The sequence below is a fragment of the Oncorhynchus nerka genome, linkage group LG19 (genome assembly GCF_034236695.1).
Source record: "Oncorhynchus nerka isolate Pitt River linkage group LG19, Oner_Uvic_2.0, whole genome shotgun sequence".
Lineage (NCBI taxonomy): Eukaryota > Metazoa > Chordata > Actinopteri > Salmoniformes > Salmonidae > Oncorhynchus > Oncorhynchus nerka.
In genome coordinates this window covers 34,140,642-34,158,146 of record NC_088414.1, presented here as the reverse complement: position 1 = coordinate 34,158,146, position 17,505 = coordinate 34,140,642, and the positions used below count along the sequence as shown (strand labels likewise).

Sequence of the window (17,505 nt, the reverse complement as noted above, 5' to 3'; positions counted from 1 at the left end):
ATGATGAAAATTACAGGCCTATCTCATCTTTTTAAGTTGGAGAACTTGCACAATTGGTGGCTGACTTAATACTTTTTTGCCCCACTGTAACTAACAACTAAAGGGGAAACCAATATGGACTTTTTGCCTTAGATGAATAGGGGAAAATGATATACGCTGACAAGTCAAATTTGGGCACCTGTATATTAGCTACCTAGCTATGCATTACCTACCACTAAATGAATGTGCGTGTCATTGGAAGCTACAACCCTGAAGATGTCAAGTCCTGTTTATGCTGTCATTATGGTGGCTAGGTGTAGTAGTGTGACCGATTCATTTGATAAGGCATTTGTACCCATAAAAAAGCCACACAACACAGGAGTATACAAAGTATATTACCAAGTGTATTTCCCATCTGTCAATGTACTGTACACATATTAAGATTCATTTCACAGTAACACTTTACAATATCATTGAGTGAGGACAGGAATATACTCTGGAGCAGTGTTAAATGGCACTTCATAAAAGAATAAGAGGAAATCCCAGAAATGGAAAATATTAACATAATACAACGGAGAGAATGTCAACACGACAGACAAAGAGAGACATGTTTTTCAATGTACATGAAGAACCAAGAAAAAACAAAGTACACATCATCCGTTGTGTTTTCTCTTGAAACGTTTACATACCATCACTAACCAGTCCTTAACGGAAATGTAATGCCATTCAACATTGAAAAAGAAAATGCTGAATATGGGTTTCTGCAGTCAGACAATGTTGTCTCATCATAGACAAATCTGTATCTGATTGTAAAAGGCAACATAAACAACTGAACTCCTTATTTTGTTAAAGAGGAATGCTAACAAGAGAAACACCGAAATATCTGAGAAATAGCTATACAATTCACAAACCTTCAATAATGTGTCTCACAGAATAGTATTTTATTCATGGATATAAAAACCAGAATACATGTTCAGTTTGCTTTCTAAGGAAACACTTGTTTATCTCTCAAAGATATGTTTCTACTGTTTGTGCCTTTCCAGTTTTTGTGTCAATATTGAAGAAGGAAGGGAAAGCCAGCCTCTTGACACAAGGTTGGGCATCTCCCCCTCCCCAGGAACCACTAGAAAAAGTTATTCAAAAGTGAATCTGTGTCCTGAAGCTCCCTTTCATATTCACTCTCTACTTCTCCTCATGGGGGATCTGGCTGGAGTGTTGACAGTGGTAACCGTGGAGGCAGAACATCTCTCACATGAAGTGTATTTTTCATGTCTGTTAGTCTATGTACTCCAGAGAACAAACGAGCAAAGCTTTTTCAATCCCAAGACGTCTTTACATACAAAAATGTTTACAGAGCAATGTCTTTGCTACAGTAGCATTTTGAGGAACTTCCTCCTGGATGGAATGACACACTGTAGATCTCTGTAGATCTCTCCTCACACAGAGATGAGAGAATATGGCTCATCTCATTCATCCAGATAGAGGGGTTGTTGGCTAAATTAAGCTGTGAATTGTATATTACTTTTGAAAACCTGTATTTTCCACGTGGAAAGAAATACATAATTATGCTTAAAACATGGTTCAATGATATTCAACCATCAACATTTCACCATGGACAACCAGAGAGATAGACTGAGTGGAAAGTTGTTAACACGGGCTAACACACAATGGGGTAGACTAGTCTGCTGAGAAGGTGGGTCACTCAGTCTCCAAGTATGGGTATGGCTTTTGTTTATTCTAGTAAACGCTATTGGGTTGCTCTGTTGTTATTTACCATAATGACCAATCGGTACACACCGATACCTCTGACGTTATTAGAAGACAGAGAGACTTGAGATTCTTGAGAACTGACATTCATGCAAATCTGTTTCTATAGTACAATGGTCTCAGCTTAGTTTTCACCGTGAACCATAACCATACAGTTGATAGGTGGGGTGCTATATACAAAGACAGCAAATGGATAGGCTTCTAATCCAATAAGAAATTGTATGTTAACCAATACAGTACTTGGTATGTGATAGAAATTAAAAATATATAATTGACCTGGAACTGTGAAAATACTGATGGCAAGTTGTTTTTTTTGTTAGTTTTGTGGCACAAATGTAACAATTACCCCCTAAACTTTGGATGTTTATCTAGTGGATAATGTGGAATTTTAATTGGGAGAACCCCCTTTCCATGATTTTCCTCTAGCCTATCTCTCTCTTGCTCTCCTTCTCTCTTCTTCCCTCTCTCAGACGTAATACTCTTTTTGTTTGTTCTTGTTGCCCTTGGTGACAGCCTTGGCTACTGTAGACGTTATACTTGGTGTCTTCTCTAGCTTGACCATGGCCCCGTTGACCTCAGCAACTGGGTTGTTGATGAAGCTGTGTCCTTGGTCCGTCCGGTAGGAGCTCTCGTCACGGTTGCGGTACTTGTACATGGCGTAGAGGAGGATGAGAATGCAGAGGGCAGCAGCTGCCACAATACCAACCACCATCCCTGTGGTGCTACTGGACTCCCCGATCCTATCCACCAGGCCGGGATATATGATCTTCTCACCAGGGGCTGTAGGGTCGGCTGTGGGCACATGGGGGAAATTGGGGGGGTAGGTTAGTCCTGGTGTATTCCGAGATGATGGAGGGACGGGGGGCAGAAGCACCTGGTCACGGGTGTTCATTTTGCCCGCGGGGATGTGGAGCTGGTCAGGGTTGGTGGTGGGAGCAGAAGGAGGGGGGCGGGGATTATGGGGTTTCTGGGCCCGGCCCTCACCAGCGGCGGGGGGAGGAGGAGGCAGGACTGTCCTGTCAGTGACCAGGGGGGAGTTTTTGTAAAAGTCCTCGTCATCTGATTCCGTCAACTCCCCCGAACCAAAGGCTGAGACCTCCACAGGGTCACCGCAGTCCTCCTGGTCCGAGGGGCAGGGAGGGTGAGGGTTGGACAGCATCAGGGACTCTTTGGTGGTCTCAAGTGGGGACAGGGAGGTGGGAGGAGGGGGGAAAGCAGGGTGACGGGTGGCGATGGATGGGGGCTCAAGGGAATCCACTGTTATTATAGGCAACACTAATTCACCTCCTAGAAAATAAACAGAGGAGATAGGAGGAGCACACATTAGAGGAGCATTACGAGACCCCAGACACCACTAATGAACAATTGTGTTCCTTATATTACAAACACAATGAGTGTTTAGAATGTTCTAAATAATGTAATATTGCGCCCTGTAGGGTCAAGATAATTAATATGGAAGATATTTAATTATACAGTATTATCATCCATATGGATTTGCTTGGTTCATATTTCTGGACTTCTCTTTATCAAAAAATACATCAAATCACTTACGCACATCAACATATTGCCCTGTGATTTTTGCATGAAGACAAAAAAAATGTAATAAAGCTGATATATATATACTGAACAGAAATATTAACGCAACATGCAACAATTTCAAAGATTTTACTGAGTTACAGTTCATATAAGGAAATCAGTCAACTGAAATAAATTCATTAGGCCCTAATCTATGGATTTCACATGAATGTGCAAGGACGCAGCCACAGGATGGGCCTGGCTCCCAAGTGGGTGGGCCTATGCCGTCCCAGGCCTCCAAGTGGGTGGGCCTATGCCGTCCCAGGCCTCCAAGTGGGTGGGCCTATGCCGTCCCAGGCCTCCAAGTGGGTGGGCCTATGCCGTCCCAGGCCTCCAAGTGGGTGGGCCTATGCCGTCCCAGGCCTCCAAGTGGGTGGGCCTATGCCGTCCCAGGCCTCCAAGTGGGTGGGCCTATGCCGTCCCAGGCCTCCAAGTGGGTGGGCCTATGCCGTCCCAGGCCTCCAAGTGGGTGGGCCTATGCCGTCCCAGGCCTCCAAGTGGGTGGGCCTATGCCGTCCCAGGCCTCCAAGTGGGTGGGCCTATGCCGTCCCAGGCCTCCAAGTGGGTGGGCCTATGCCGTCCCAGGCCTCCAAGTGGGTGGGCCTATGCCGTCCCAGGCCTCCAAGTGGGTGGGCCTATGCCCACTCAGGTCTACCCCTGGCTGTGCCCTTGCCCAGTTATGTGAAATCCATAGATTAGGGCCTAATGAATTTATTTCAATTAACTGATTTCTTTATATGAACATCAAATCAGAATGAGTTTTATTTGCAGTTTTAGGCGGTTGTTTCCATGTGAGTGACAACATTTGTTAGAGTACTAAGGTTGAACATCTTTCATGTTTGTAAACCCACATCAAGCCTTTCTTGTAAGTATTTAACCTCTCATAGCAGGAGTTTCAGTTATAATATAACCAATAACAAAGGCACTTCATGTATTAGGGAACAAAGCTGTAAAAATATCAAGGTCAGGAAAACAATGAAGAAATTCAATAAAGCTGATATATATATATACTGAACAGAAATATTACCACAACATGCAACAATTTCAGTTACAGTTCATATATGGAAATCAGTCAATTGAAATAAATAAATGAGGCCCTAATTCACCTAACTCTACTGACAGTGTTGTTAGTAAAGGGAGGGGCAAGAGGAGACGTGGAGAGAGAGGGATCATGACAATGTCTGTTTATCGGGATAATCTGTGATATCCTACAGGACATCCTACAGAACATCCTACAGAACATCCTACATCCTACAGGACATCCTACAGAACATCCTACAGAACATCCTACAGGACATCCTACAGAACATCCTACAGGACATCCTACAGAACATCCTACAGGACATCCTACAGAACATCCGACAGAACATCCTACAGGACATCCTACAGGACATCCTACAGGACATCCTACAGAACAAACTGGGGACAATGAAGGCTGACCGGTCTGTCATGATCTAATGTCGCTTCTGAAATATTTGAAACATTTTCATGAAAACAAGAATGCCTGTTATTACAAACTGAAGTAAGAAAAAACAACCCTTTCTGCATTTGGAACATGTACTACATTTCATGAGTAACCCTAGTAGAGACATATGGAGCCAGAGGCAGTGTCGTAGCAGAATCAGAATTAGTTAGGTAACATTGATAAATAACATGTTTTATCTACTTTCATAAATATGCTTATGTGGGAAAAGTCACTTGGGACCCAGAGAGGGGAGAGGTCAGGATTGTCTTTTATCTGTCTGGTAATATGCAGAATATCAGAAAGGGAGAAGTCAGAATTGAACAGTGTCTTCCAATGTATCAGTTAAACCGTGTGAAGGGCTCCACAATGTCTGTGTGCCAGTCACTCCCCTCTGTGAGTATATCCAGGAGGGGGTGTATTTGAGATGGGAGTATCTAGAATTGACAATTGATATATGCCATTGGATGAGGTAATGTTTTGGTACTAAGAAGTACCAGGAACGAGATTACAATCTTGGTTTAGGAGACCAAACTGAACAATAATTGATAGCTAATGCTATCTGGCTATGGGATACTCCTCTTTCAAGTAAAAGGCACTTTGTGAAGTTCCTAAGATCTGTGGTTCGTCATTGTGAGTTGAGAGGGGTGGATCTTTGCTATAAAAGATCTCAGTTGCAGAATACTCTGCTCTTGGTCGGTTGCGGGCGACTTAGAGCCATCCCGGCACTGAATTGATCACAGTGGGGATTGGTGAGGTCTGTGGGGGTGAGGGGCCAGGGTGACTGTGTGTTCTGTGTGAAACACGGTACTTGGTGAAGCCCTATTGGAAGAAGGACCTCATTCTGGAGGTGTCTGTGTGACTGTCTAAGTGACTCTCAGAGGTGGTGAATTCCAATCATTTTAAATGTGCTAGCCAGGTATGCCCTGGGTTACTCTGTGTGAGTATTTTGTTATGGGATCACTAGGTAATATTTGTAGGAGCGTTCTGTGTGAGCGGGGTAGGTTGACTCTGTGTGGGTAACCTTTTAATTATGTTCTGATGTTCTGTGTGAACATCTGACCATTTCTGTGTGAACATCTGACCAATCCTGTGTGGGTGATCCTTGAAGTTCTGTGTGAACATCTGACCAATCCTGTGTGGGTGATCCTTGAAGTTCTGTGTGAACATCTGACCAATCCTGTGTGGGTGATCCTTGAAGTTCTGTGTGAACATCTGACCAATCCTGTGTGGGTGATCCTTGAAGTTCTGTGTGAACATCTGACCAATCCTGTGTGGGTGATCCTTGACGTTCTGTGTGAGTACCTAAGATTTTCTTAGGATTCTGTGAATATTTGAAAATATGATAAATTGGATGTGTGTATAATCAATTACTAGAGATTTGATAAAGTAATGCTGAGAATATAACTATATAAAATTTAAATCACCCATTCGTAGGTTTTGAGTTGGTATCTTTAATGGATAATTTGATAAAGATGAGGTTTTTAAGCACTATTAAACTAGTCTACAAAATCTGGGAAATTGAGCTCTAGAAACTGATTAGAGTGTGTCCACTTTTGGTTATTTTACCCTAACGATAGAACTATAAAACGCTTATTGGATTATCTCCGTCTGGGTACAACATTTGAAATAAAACTGCCCTTAAGGTCTGAATTTTTTTTCTTCTTTTCTTCCCAGTATGAGAGGAGTTGCGGGATTTATTGAATAAACTGTTTTCCATAAAGTTAGAGAGAATTAAGAGGGAATCTCGACGTAATTCATAATGTCGTACAAAGCCTATGGTTTTCCATCAAACTAATTATCATTGCGTGATTAATGTGATCTAGTAAAGTCATTGAAATACGTTGCATGAGTAAACATAATCTAATTTTATTAAAAGGCGCAAGATCTGTTTCCTAGTCTATAAATGTCGATTTTATTCTTTGATTGCTAATCTATTCTTTTGGCATGTGAGAATCATAGCCGAAGTAACGCTTGGACCTTTAAACTAGGGCTATTTTTCTGGGAATTGTCTCGATAGTGACGTGTCTTGATTTTACAGATACAGACAATTGTAAAGTGGGTTTCTTTGGGGAGAGTCTTAGTCATTCACATAGCATTGGTGGTTCAGTGGTTAAATAGTCTCTAAGCTCGAGACCCGGGTTCGGTTCCCAGCCAATGCTCTGACTAAAATCTGAGTTTTTGATTGTAATTAAACTATTTGTATGTTTTGCCTGGAAAGATACGCTCGCTAGTGTTTGTATAAGATATAAACTGAACGTTTTAATAGCTTGTTTGGTTCAAATTGAAAGAAGGGATAAATGTAACTTTTTAATAGATTGTTTATGTTAAATTGATAGACTAATTCATTCAAAATAATAGCGAAGCGAATTTTGATGCAAGACGATGTCTGTTCACTAAATAACCTGCTGGAATAATGTATTGAGAATTGAGTCGTATTTAAATGACTATATCAATAGAGGAGACAGTTACCTAAATTAAAGAAATTCTAAATAGTAGCGGAGAGATAAAGGCGATAGAGTGGTGGCCACCGAAATGTTTTTCATTCTTATGGATCGAATGACATATGTTCTAAATTTGGCGCTGTGCGTGTTATTTTTATAGTCTTGGACATTTCATAAGTGGGAAGAGGAAAGAGAAGAGAAAGTTGTAAAGTTTGGTTTTAATCTTACGATAGAGGTAAGGAAAAACGTTGAAATGAGAGGGGTTATATTTTTGCCCACTGGAAAAAGAAATAGGATATGTTGAGCTGAAAGTGATTCAGGTGTGAGTAAGGAAACATTGTGATAATGTATTCTGATGGTTATTGATTCTTGGTTTGATTGTTTAGTTAACACCAGTGAATTTGAGCAGGAATGTTCATGTAGTCTAACATTATAATCTGTTTCCATTACGTGGAACAATGTCAGATCATTAAAGTTGATTGCAGTTTGAGTAGTTTTTATTTTCACAGGGACAGTGCATCATTAATCACAGTTGTGTGTGTCTCATGGCAGGGTATTCCAGACATGGGAAACTCTCACACTGAAAGCAGATTGACTAAAGGTACTTTTCTTTAAAGGAACTATACAGTCATTTCTCATGGCGGATCTTGTGGATCTGTTGCAATAAGGTTTGGGTTTTCTGTTCAATAAAAGTACTGAGTAGAGGGGGAAGCCTGGACATTTAAAATCTTGAATACAAGATAGGCGTCAGTGTATTGCATAAGATTTTTTCCAACTCAGGAGCTTATGCTTTCTATAGCTATTGGGTTTCCTAACAAGTACTTTGAGAGCCTGTTTGCAGAAGACTGAATGGGTATTAATGTTGAAGAGCAAGCTTGTGCCAAACTAGTGAGGTAGGTAGTATGTTAAGTGGGGGAGTATCATAGATTTTAATTATAGTTTTGTTACCTCTACAGTCAAAACAATTGCATATGTTTTGGGAAATTAGCGAGGTTGAGTTTGGTTATTTGAGTTCCTTTTTTATTTGCTTTTTAAAAGAGAGGTTGGAATCATGTAAGATGCCTTGATACTTAACATCAGATCCCACTGGGAGCTTTTCCCCTGATACATAGATATCTGTCTCAGGTGCATCAGTTGTTTTCTTTGTGAGAAACATGCAGACTGTGTTTTTTTTATTGAGATGCAAACATGAGTCTCTGAGTAAGTTTGTCATCTGAACCATTATACTAGTGTGTTCTTGTGAAGTTTGTTGGTTGTTCTTTGCATGCATTTATCACTGTATCATCTGCATACATTGGAACTTCAGACCCTGTAAAGACAGAAGGAAGATCATTAATGTACGAGCGGAACAGTATTGACCTTTGGGGAATTAAAACATTGTGGATATGAGTGGAAAAAAAGTTAGTTTTGATTTTTATGCCAACTTTTGAATTTTTTTAGATTTGTTAAAAAATCTGGATAGTTTTTACTAAATTTAGATCAACAGGTTGAAATTATTAGATTGCTGATTAAAGGGGTTATGGGTTTGTTTATTTGTTTACTGTTTATTTTAGGTGTTGATTTGACTTAATTAAACATTGTATTATCTGATGTGTTTGAGTAGGATTCTTTCTTCCGGGACGGATGGAAGTTATCTAAAGTATGCAAGTTTTTGTGTGTTTTTACATTAAGGTTTGCAAACACACACACACAAAACATTTGTTGCGACTATTTGTTGGTGTTTTTAAAATACTAGCTTTGATTTGTTTAAAAAAAAAATCATGAGTGAGTGGTTAATTTGTTTTAGTCCAAAGTGTCTTAAAGGGGCACGCACGCACATGGAATGAGTTTTTATTTTCTGAGTTATAATTAAACACGTGAATTCTTTTGATAAAGGAATGTTCTGGGAATCTGGCATACAAAATGTAGGAAATGTTTGACTATTTTTGTAATTTGTCTAATATAGTAAAAAACACTTATTTGAGAATTCATTTATAGACACTGAATTGATCTGAGAGTCACAGGGCTATGGTGAAGCTCATTTAATTAATATGTGAAGTTTATGTATAACTCTGACTGGTGTGTGGTTTGTAACTCTCCTTATTTAGTAATACAGGAAATGTCCACGACAGCAGTGAATATGAAGATAAGTCATCCACACACACCAGGGTCAGAGCCTTCTATGAGATGGATATGAGCACTGCCTCTGCCAACCAGCTATACATTGAAGGTCCCAGCTAGGTCGTTATTGAATTATGGTAACATTTGAGCATGGCATTTGGAAAGGAATTACTACATTTTTCTAGATTCTGATTTATTTCCATGTATTTGGGTACATCTTTCCATTCTAAATCAACTAATAATGGTTGATTAAATGACTTAATCATATTTATTATTTGTTTTTACCATTATGATAACATTGTACCACCAGTAGGAGTAGTAACACCAATGATGGTAACACCACTGATGGTAGCACCAATGTAACACCTGATGGTAGCACCACTGAATGTAACACCACTGATGGTAGCACCACTGATGGCAGCACCACTGATGGTAACACCACTGATGGTAGCACCACTGATGGTAACACCACTGATGGTAGCACCACTGATGGTAACACCACTGATGGTAGCACCACTGATGGTAACACCACTGATGGTAGCACCACTGATGGTAACACCACTGATGGTAACACCACTGATGGTAACACCACTGATGGTAGCACCACTGATGGTAACACCACTGATGGTAGCACCACTGATGGTAACACCACTGATGGTAGCACCACTGATTGTAACACCACTGATGGTAGCACCACTGATGGTGACACCACTGATGGTGACACCACTGATGGCGACACCACTGATGGCGACACCACTGATGGCAGCACCATTGATGGCAGCACCACTGATGGCAGCACCACTGATGGTAGCACCACTGATGGTAGCACCACTGATGGTAGCACCACTGATGGTAACACCACTGATGGCAGCACCACTGATGGCAACACCACTGATGGTAACACCACTGATGGTAACACCACTGATGGCAACACCACTGATGGCAGCACCACTGATGGTAACACCACTGATGGCAACACCACTAATGGCAACACCACTGATGGTAACACCACTGATGGTAACACCACTGATGGTGGCACCACTGATGGTAGCACCACTGATGATAGCACCACAGATGGCAACACCACTAATGGCAGCCCCACTGATGGCAACACCACTGATGGTAACACCACTGATGGCAACACCACTGATGGCAGCACCACTGATGGCAGCACCACTGATGGCAGCACCACTGATGGCAGCACCACTGATGATAGCTCCACCACTGATGGCAGCACCACTGATGGCAGCACCACTGATGGCAGCACCACTGATGGCAGCACCACTGATGGCAGCACCACTGATGGCAGCACCACTGATGGTAGCACCACTGATGGCAGCACCACTGATGGCAACACCACTGATGGTAGCACCACTGATGATAGCACCACTGATGGTAACACCAATTATACGTACATTTTCTGAAATGGAGGCCATACATGCTCAAATCTAAGGTCATCAAACCTTAAAGATTGACGAAACGGATATGATTTAAATTGACTAACCCCAAGTGACATTCAGGATTCAGACACCAAATGATCAATGGAATCCTGAAATGCATGACATAGACCCAATTTACCACTGCAATTCAAGGATGACCCAGCTGTTTCCCCCAGTTGTTTGTTTATTTTGTTTAGGGGAGTGGACACAAAGGGTAGAAAGAGATTGTATAATCTTCAAATAAGATCCTTGCTAGCTAGTGGCAGTAATGAAATCTATCCTAACAGCGAGTTCAGAGCAGAGTTAGTAGTTGAGGAAAAGACTAGCGATGAGAACAGACAAAATAGCAAACTTAAAAGTAGCGATAATAAGGCTAGCTAGATGTATCCATGAGCTGGTTAAAATGAGCCTACTGGTCCCTAGTGTAGGAAGACACCCGGTAGAGTAGGGGAGCTCCTGCTTCCTCCCGGTCCCTCCTGGGCCTTGATATGACACCAGGCCAGGGCTGACAGACAGACTCACCTGTTCCAGGCTCACACTCCTCCAGATCCTCGTCATCACTGGGACACTCAGCAGACGCCACCAAGATGTCATCCGAGTTCTGAGACTGAGGAGAAGAGGACACAACGTTGGTGGCTTTGTGATCGATACTCCCTTTTACCAGGATCTTTAAAACCCTTAGTTGTCAATGTCAGACATGAATAAAACAATAATACAAAGGTGTTCCAAAAAAATAAACTTGAAATGAAACTTCATTAATTGATCATTCTAAAACAGCTAGTCTGGAGTATTGCAGCCATTGCTGTTTCCACCAGATCAGTAGTATAATAAAAATCCATTATAGGCATGGATTCAATTTCACAGGGTTAGATCCATGATGCAATGATTGTGCGTAAATGTATGCATTCAACAATATCCTGGACTACAGAAGCTATATAAATATCACATAGTTTGACCAGATTACATTAATGCATCACTTGGTCCTCACATGTCAAGTCACAACCAACTCATGATAAATCATATCCACACAGGTTGGGTATGAGACATCGCTATTTGACAGCTCTCACATACAGTACATTATTCATTGGCCTGCCCGGAGCGCTTTTCAAATAATGTAGTTACTACAAGCAACCACTAGGTGTAGCCAAAACCTAAAGCTGTCTGGCATTATGACCTTCAGAAAGATCAATGAAATTCAACCGGGGCTTGATAAATCTAGTCTATGTAAATCTATGCTAATGATCTCGATTTACATAGACAGGGAAGTAAGCAGTTAGGCCATGATTGACATCAATGTTTCTCCTTCAATATCATATGGACAGGCCTATTACCAACTTATTCAGCTGGAGGAAGGAGCCTTTAGCCCGCCGCACCATATCAATGTATTTACAGACAGACACATGGAATGTGTCCGGACCTAGACATGCTTGCTGGGCCATAGCTATTACAGAGTACAATCATCCAGCAAATGTGCTTTTAAGACATTTGGGTCCATAGTTAGTGTTTTAAAGTGTTTCAACGCTATTTTTTGTTCTCAATAAACCTTCAGTAACTGCGATGAGAACAAATTGGTTTGCCGTTTGAAACGGTAGGACAATTAAAGAGTTGTCTTGTTTGGCACTTGTGTCTTGCTCTCTAATCCACACAGCACCGTTGCGGCATTTTGAGTCTCTATTTAAAATATGCTGTTGTGCTGTTATTAGATCTGCCTGACTGCATTCATAACGCAATTAGTACCTCCTCCCTGTGTTTGTATATGCAACGCCGGGAGTTCCATGAGACATGTTTATTGTTTATGGAGCAATGCATTGGAGGTTTTATTAACTTGGTTTGTTTTGGAAATGTATGACATGACACCATAACTGATGTTCAGCCCGGAGACAAATCACCTTAAAAGGAAAAGCACTACCTGAGAAATAAATACAGCATTGCATATTCCACCACTGTCGTCTAATGGTACAGAGGTAGTTGACCGCGTTGTTCTGTAACACGGCCCATAGGAGTCCTGCTGTCTTAACCCTACAGAGTACAGGATGGAGGATACACTCTAACCACAACAGAGGGGAGAGGATTGTCTTAACCCTACAGAGTACAGGATGGAGGATACACCCTAACCACAACAGAGGGGAGAGGATTGTCTTAACCCTACAGAGTACAGGATGGAGGATACACCAGGATGGAGGATACACTAACCACAACAGAGGGGAGAGGATTGTCTTAACCCTACAGAGTACAGGATGGAGGATACACTCTAACCACAACAGAGGGGAGAGGATTGTCTTAACCCTACAGAGTACAGGATGGAGGATACACCCTAACCACAACAGAGGGGAGAGGATTGTCTTAACCCTACAGAGTACAGGATGGAGGATACACTCTAACCACAACAGAGGGGAGAGGATTGTCTTAACCCTACAGAGTACAGGATGGAGGATACACTCTAACCACAACAGAGGGGAGAGGATTGTCTTAACCCTACAGAGTACAGGATGGAGGATACACCCTAACCACAACAGAGGGGAGAGGATTGTCTTAACCCTACAGAGTACAGGATGGAGGATACACCCTAACCACAACAGAGGGGAGAGGATTGTCTTAACCACAATGGAGGATACAGAGGGGAGAGGATTGTCTTAACCCTACAGAGTACAGGATGGAGGATACACCTAACCACAACAGAGGGGAGAGGATTGTCTTAGGGAGGATGGAGGATACACCCTAACCACAACAGAGGGGAGAGGATTGTCTTAACCCTACAGAGTACAGGATGGAGGATACACCCTAACCACAACAAAGGGGAGAGGATACACCCTAACCACAACAGAGGGGAGAGGATTGTCTTAACCCTACAGAGTACAGGATGGAGGATACACCCTAACCACAACAGAGGGGAGGGATTGTCTTAACCCTACGGAGGGATGGAGGATACACCTAACCACAACAGAGGGGAGAGGATTGTCTTAACCCTACAGAGTACAGGATGGAGGATACACCCTAACCACAACAGAGGGGAGAGGATACACCCTAACCACAACAGAGGGGAGAGGATTGTCTTAACCCTACAGAGTACAGGATGGAGGATACACCCTAACCACAACAGAGGGGAGAGGATTGTCTTAACCCTACAGAGTACAGGATGGAGGATACACCCTAACCACAACAGAGGGGAGAGGATTGTCTTAACCCTACAGAGTACAGGATGGAGGATACACTCTAACCACAACAGAGGGGAGAGGATTGTCTTAACCCTACAGAGTACAGGATGGAGGATACACCCTAACCACAACAGAGGGGAGAGGATTGTCTTAACCCAGGATGGACACCTAACCACAACAAAGAGTACAGGATGGAGGATACACCCTAACCACAACAGAGGGGAGAGGATTGTCCACAACAGGGGGAGGATACACCCTAACCACAACAGAGGGGAGAGGATTGTCTTAACCCTACGGAGTACAGGATGGAGGATACACCCTAACCACAACAGAGGGGAGAGGATTGTCTTAACCCTACAGAGTACAGGATGGAGGATACACCCTAACCACAACAGAGGGGAGAGGATTGTCTTAACCCTACAGGATGTACAGGATGGAGGATACACCTAACCACAACAGAGGGGGGGAGAGGATTGTCTTAACCCTAACAGAGGGAGAGGATTGTCTTAACCCTACAGAGTACAGGATGGAGGATACACCCTAACCACAACAGAGGGGAGAGGATTGTCTTAACCCTACAGAGTACAGGATGGAGGATACACCCTAACCACAACAGAGGGGAGAGGATTGCCAAGTGATTACACAGGTGTTTGTCTCTCCTATTCAGAGTGTTAGAGAAAAACATGATAAACAGTCATGTACTGTTTCATATTTTGATAACCTCTCTTTCCATGTGACTGATGTCGATTTAAATATTCAGATAGCTCATGAACGTAACTTATGGTTTCATGTGTTGAGAGGGCAAGCGTGGTAGTTAGCCTCATTCTGATGGGAGCCTAATAACAGTCTCTCTGTAAAGGCTTTCCTGGTCTCCCTAGGGCTATTTACATTCGGCAAGACTGGATTAAAGCTACTTAAAGGTTCTACGTGGGGTTGAATTTAGGTTCATCAACATTCATGCAAATGACTACCGGATCGCTGGATATGGAAATAGGCAGTTTAGTCGTGATTGGCATAAATTGTTATTGAGCGTGACCTTCCTTCATCTCTTGATGAACAAAGTCGAAGGCTGAGCATATAAGGTTTATTCCAAGGAATGGGGGAACAGAGGATGGTGGTCTCTTGACAATTTACACTGAACGTGGTAAATTGTCAATCTCTGTGGATCTATGTGCCCAGGGGCGGACTAATAATAGTCAGTGTAGAAAAATGTTGTAGCTTCATCTACTAAAATCCCTGTAAATCTAGCTTTTTGGGGATTTAGAAAAGAAAGAGAAGCATCACATCTCTGAGGGAGTTGACTTCCACAGGGTCTGCTAGTTGTGTAACTGCTGTGCACTGTTACCACGATATTTAAAGGCACAATACAAAACAGACAAATGGAAGTGAATGCATTTCCCCATCAGAGAGAGCAGCCCATATTTCACCTTGGAATGATAGTTTAACAAACCAGCAATTGGAAAAACATGTTGAATAGAGAGCTAACTTATGTTCAAAATCATGTCTAGGTCCAGTGCTTTGTCTGTGTTCCCTTATTGAAAATCTCTTGGTTTTAATGAGTAATTACTGCCTCTTATTGGCAGAGGCAAGCAGCATGGTTATGTTGAAAATGTTGAGAGACATGGAGATTGTTCCTGTGAAAGTGTTCTTGAAGGGTCATTTTTGTACTGCTCTCTGATTTGTCTGCCTGTTGAGCTTTTATGTAGATGGAGCGTCTGTCTCACGCAGCCAACCTCCTGGGAAAGGACACACAGTTTGTCTGTCTATCTGTCTGGTGGAGTATCTTCACAGAACTCTCCCATCTAAATGGTTACTTATGCTGTCGGCCTATTGTTTATCCCTCAAACTAGCTCACCCACAGTCCTGTCAGAATCACCTCTAGCATTAGGAGAAGACCGTACAGTTCCAATGTTAAAGCCAGGATTACTGAATGGGGGACTGTTAACATACTGATAAAATGGCTAGTCTGAGTCATTAGCCATCATTACATCACCTCTTGCACCATTGGTCACTAATAATGTTCAACATGGCCCTAGTACCCTGCCCTGCTCACAAGCTCCCACTCGGCCCTCCCTCTGACCTGGGAGATGCTCTCCCTCATGCTGGGGGAGCGTTGCCTGCGGGTGGTGGTGGTGGCCATGGTGGTGGTGGTCTCCATGATGGTGGTGGACATGTCGGAGACAGCCAGTGGGGTGGTGGAGGTGGTCTCAGTGGTCAGCACTGACAGTGAGTCTCCCACCAGCCTCAGGTTCCCCTCAGCCTGGACACTGGGGTCACTCTCTGCCGCCAGCTTAAGCACCTGCAGGCCGTTATAGTAGAGACCAGAGATCTGGCCCTGGAACGGCCGGCCCTTATCCTGACCCCCGATCTTTATCGCTGCTTGGCTGTTGAAGATGGTCAGCTGTCGTCCTATAGTGTGGTAAAGGAAGAGGAGAAAGAGAGATAGAGAAAGAAAGAGATAGAAGTGGAGAGAGAGAGACAGACACAAACAGGCAGACATCCAATTACATTTAAGCAATAAGGCCAATAAGGGTGTAGTATATGGCCAATATTCCACAGCTAAGGGCTGTTCTTAGGTACGACGCAAAGCGGTGTGCCTGGATACAGCCCTTAGTCATGGTATATTGGCCATATACTGTACCATAAACCCATGAGGTGCCTTATTGCTACTATAAACTGGTTACCAATGTGATTAGAGCAGTAAAAATAAATGTTTTGTCATACCCGTGGTATATGGTCTGATATACCACGGCTGTCAGCCAATCAGCATTCAGGGTGTGAACCACCCAGTTTATAATATGAGTTATACTGTGCTAAAGATTCAGAAGGGCCTTAGTTAAAATGTTGTGATAGGCATGTTAACACCTTGTCTGGAATGTTAAATTAAATTAAAGTGGTCTGGTTTTTATTTTGCATATTTCTAATCAGTCGTCTTATTGGCACAGAGCTAAGGGCCCAATATGCTCTGAGGGTAAGCTGTGGTTAGTTTGAATGTTAAATTGGTACATCAACTGGTTAGTGTTTAAAAGCAGAGTTCGTGACTTGGCTTGATCCTGGTCATAGGGTCAACAAAGGGTATTTTCAAATGGGTTAAGTCTTTGCAAGAGGGGAAGGTGGCACAATAGTGGGTATACTTTGAATTTAATTGAGCTATCAGTGTGTTCACAGAGAGTAATGGAGAGAAAGGAGAGTCATGGGAAAGTGTAAGCACATTACTTCCCTTCATAAAACACAGGAAGTCGTTTCTTTGAATTGATGGACAACTAGGTACTGGGCATTTCCCCTTCATCCTCTCGGTCAGAGGCTGGTGGACCAATCAGTGATGTTTCTCTGGAGCAGCACTGACAATAAGCACTGTTACTGTTAAATCATCACTCAGTGAGATCAGCATGTTGAGAGAGGGTCATGTAATGTGTGTCCTTATCAGGAGATTGCTGATTAACTACGTAGCTATGCAGTGTTGCACTGACAGTAATGTACCTGTCTGTCAGGCTCTCAGCCCCTTTGTCCCTGAACATGTCTGTGATATGGTTGCCAAGATGCAGGGAAATCATCTGGAGGTATATTAGGGAGAGTATAGTGGT

General features: G+C 42.6%; 1 protein-coding gene across 1 annotated transcript in view; it reads right to left on the bottom strand.

The window, feature by feature from the left end:
* Positions 1 to 325: 325 nt before the first annotated feature.
* LOC115146948 (neurexin-2-beta-like) overlaps positions 326 to 17,505 on the bottom strand; it is a 36,742-nt gene continuing 19,562 nt past the window's right edge. Inside the window, exons 10-12 of the mRNA XM_065005047.1 lie at positions 16,002 to 16,330; positions 11,289 to 11,373; positions 326 to 3,033 (exon numbers count right to left, since the gene is read on the bottom strand). Coding sequence (XP_064861119.1) covers positions 2,213 to 3,033; positions 11,289 to 11,373; positions 16,002 to 16,330 — 1,235 coding nt within the window. The 3' untranslated portion in view covers positions 326 to 2,212. The remainder of the gene's footprint in view (positions 3,034 to 11,288; positions 11,374 to 16,001; positions 16,331 to 17,505) is intronic.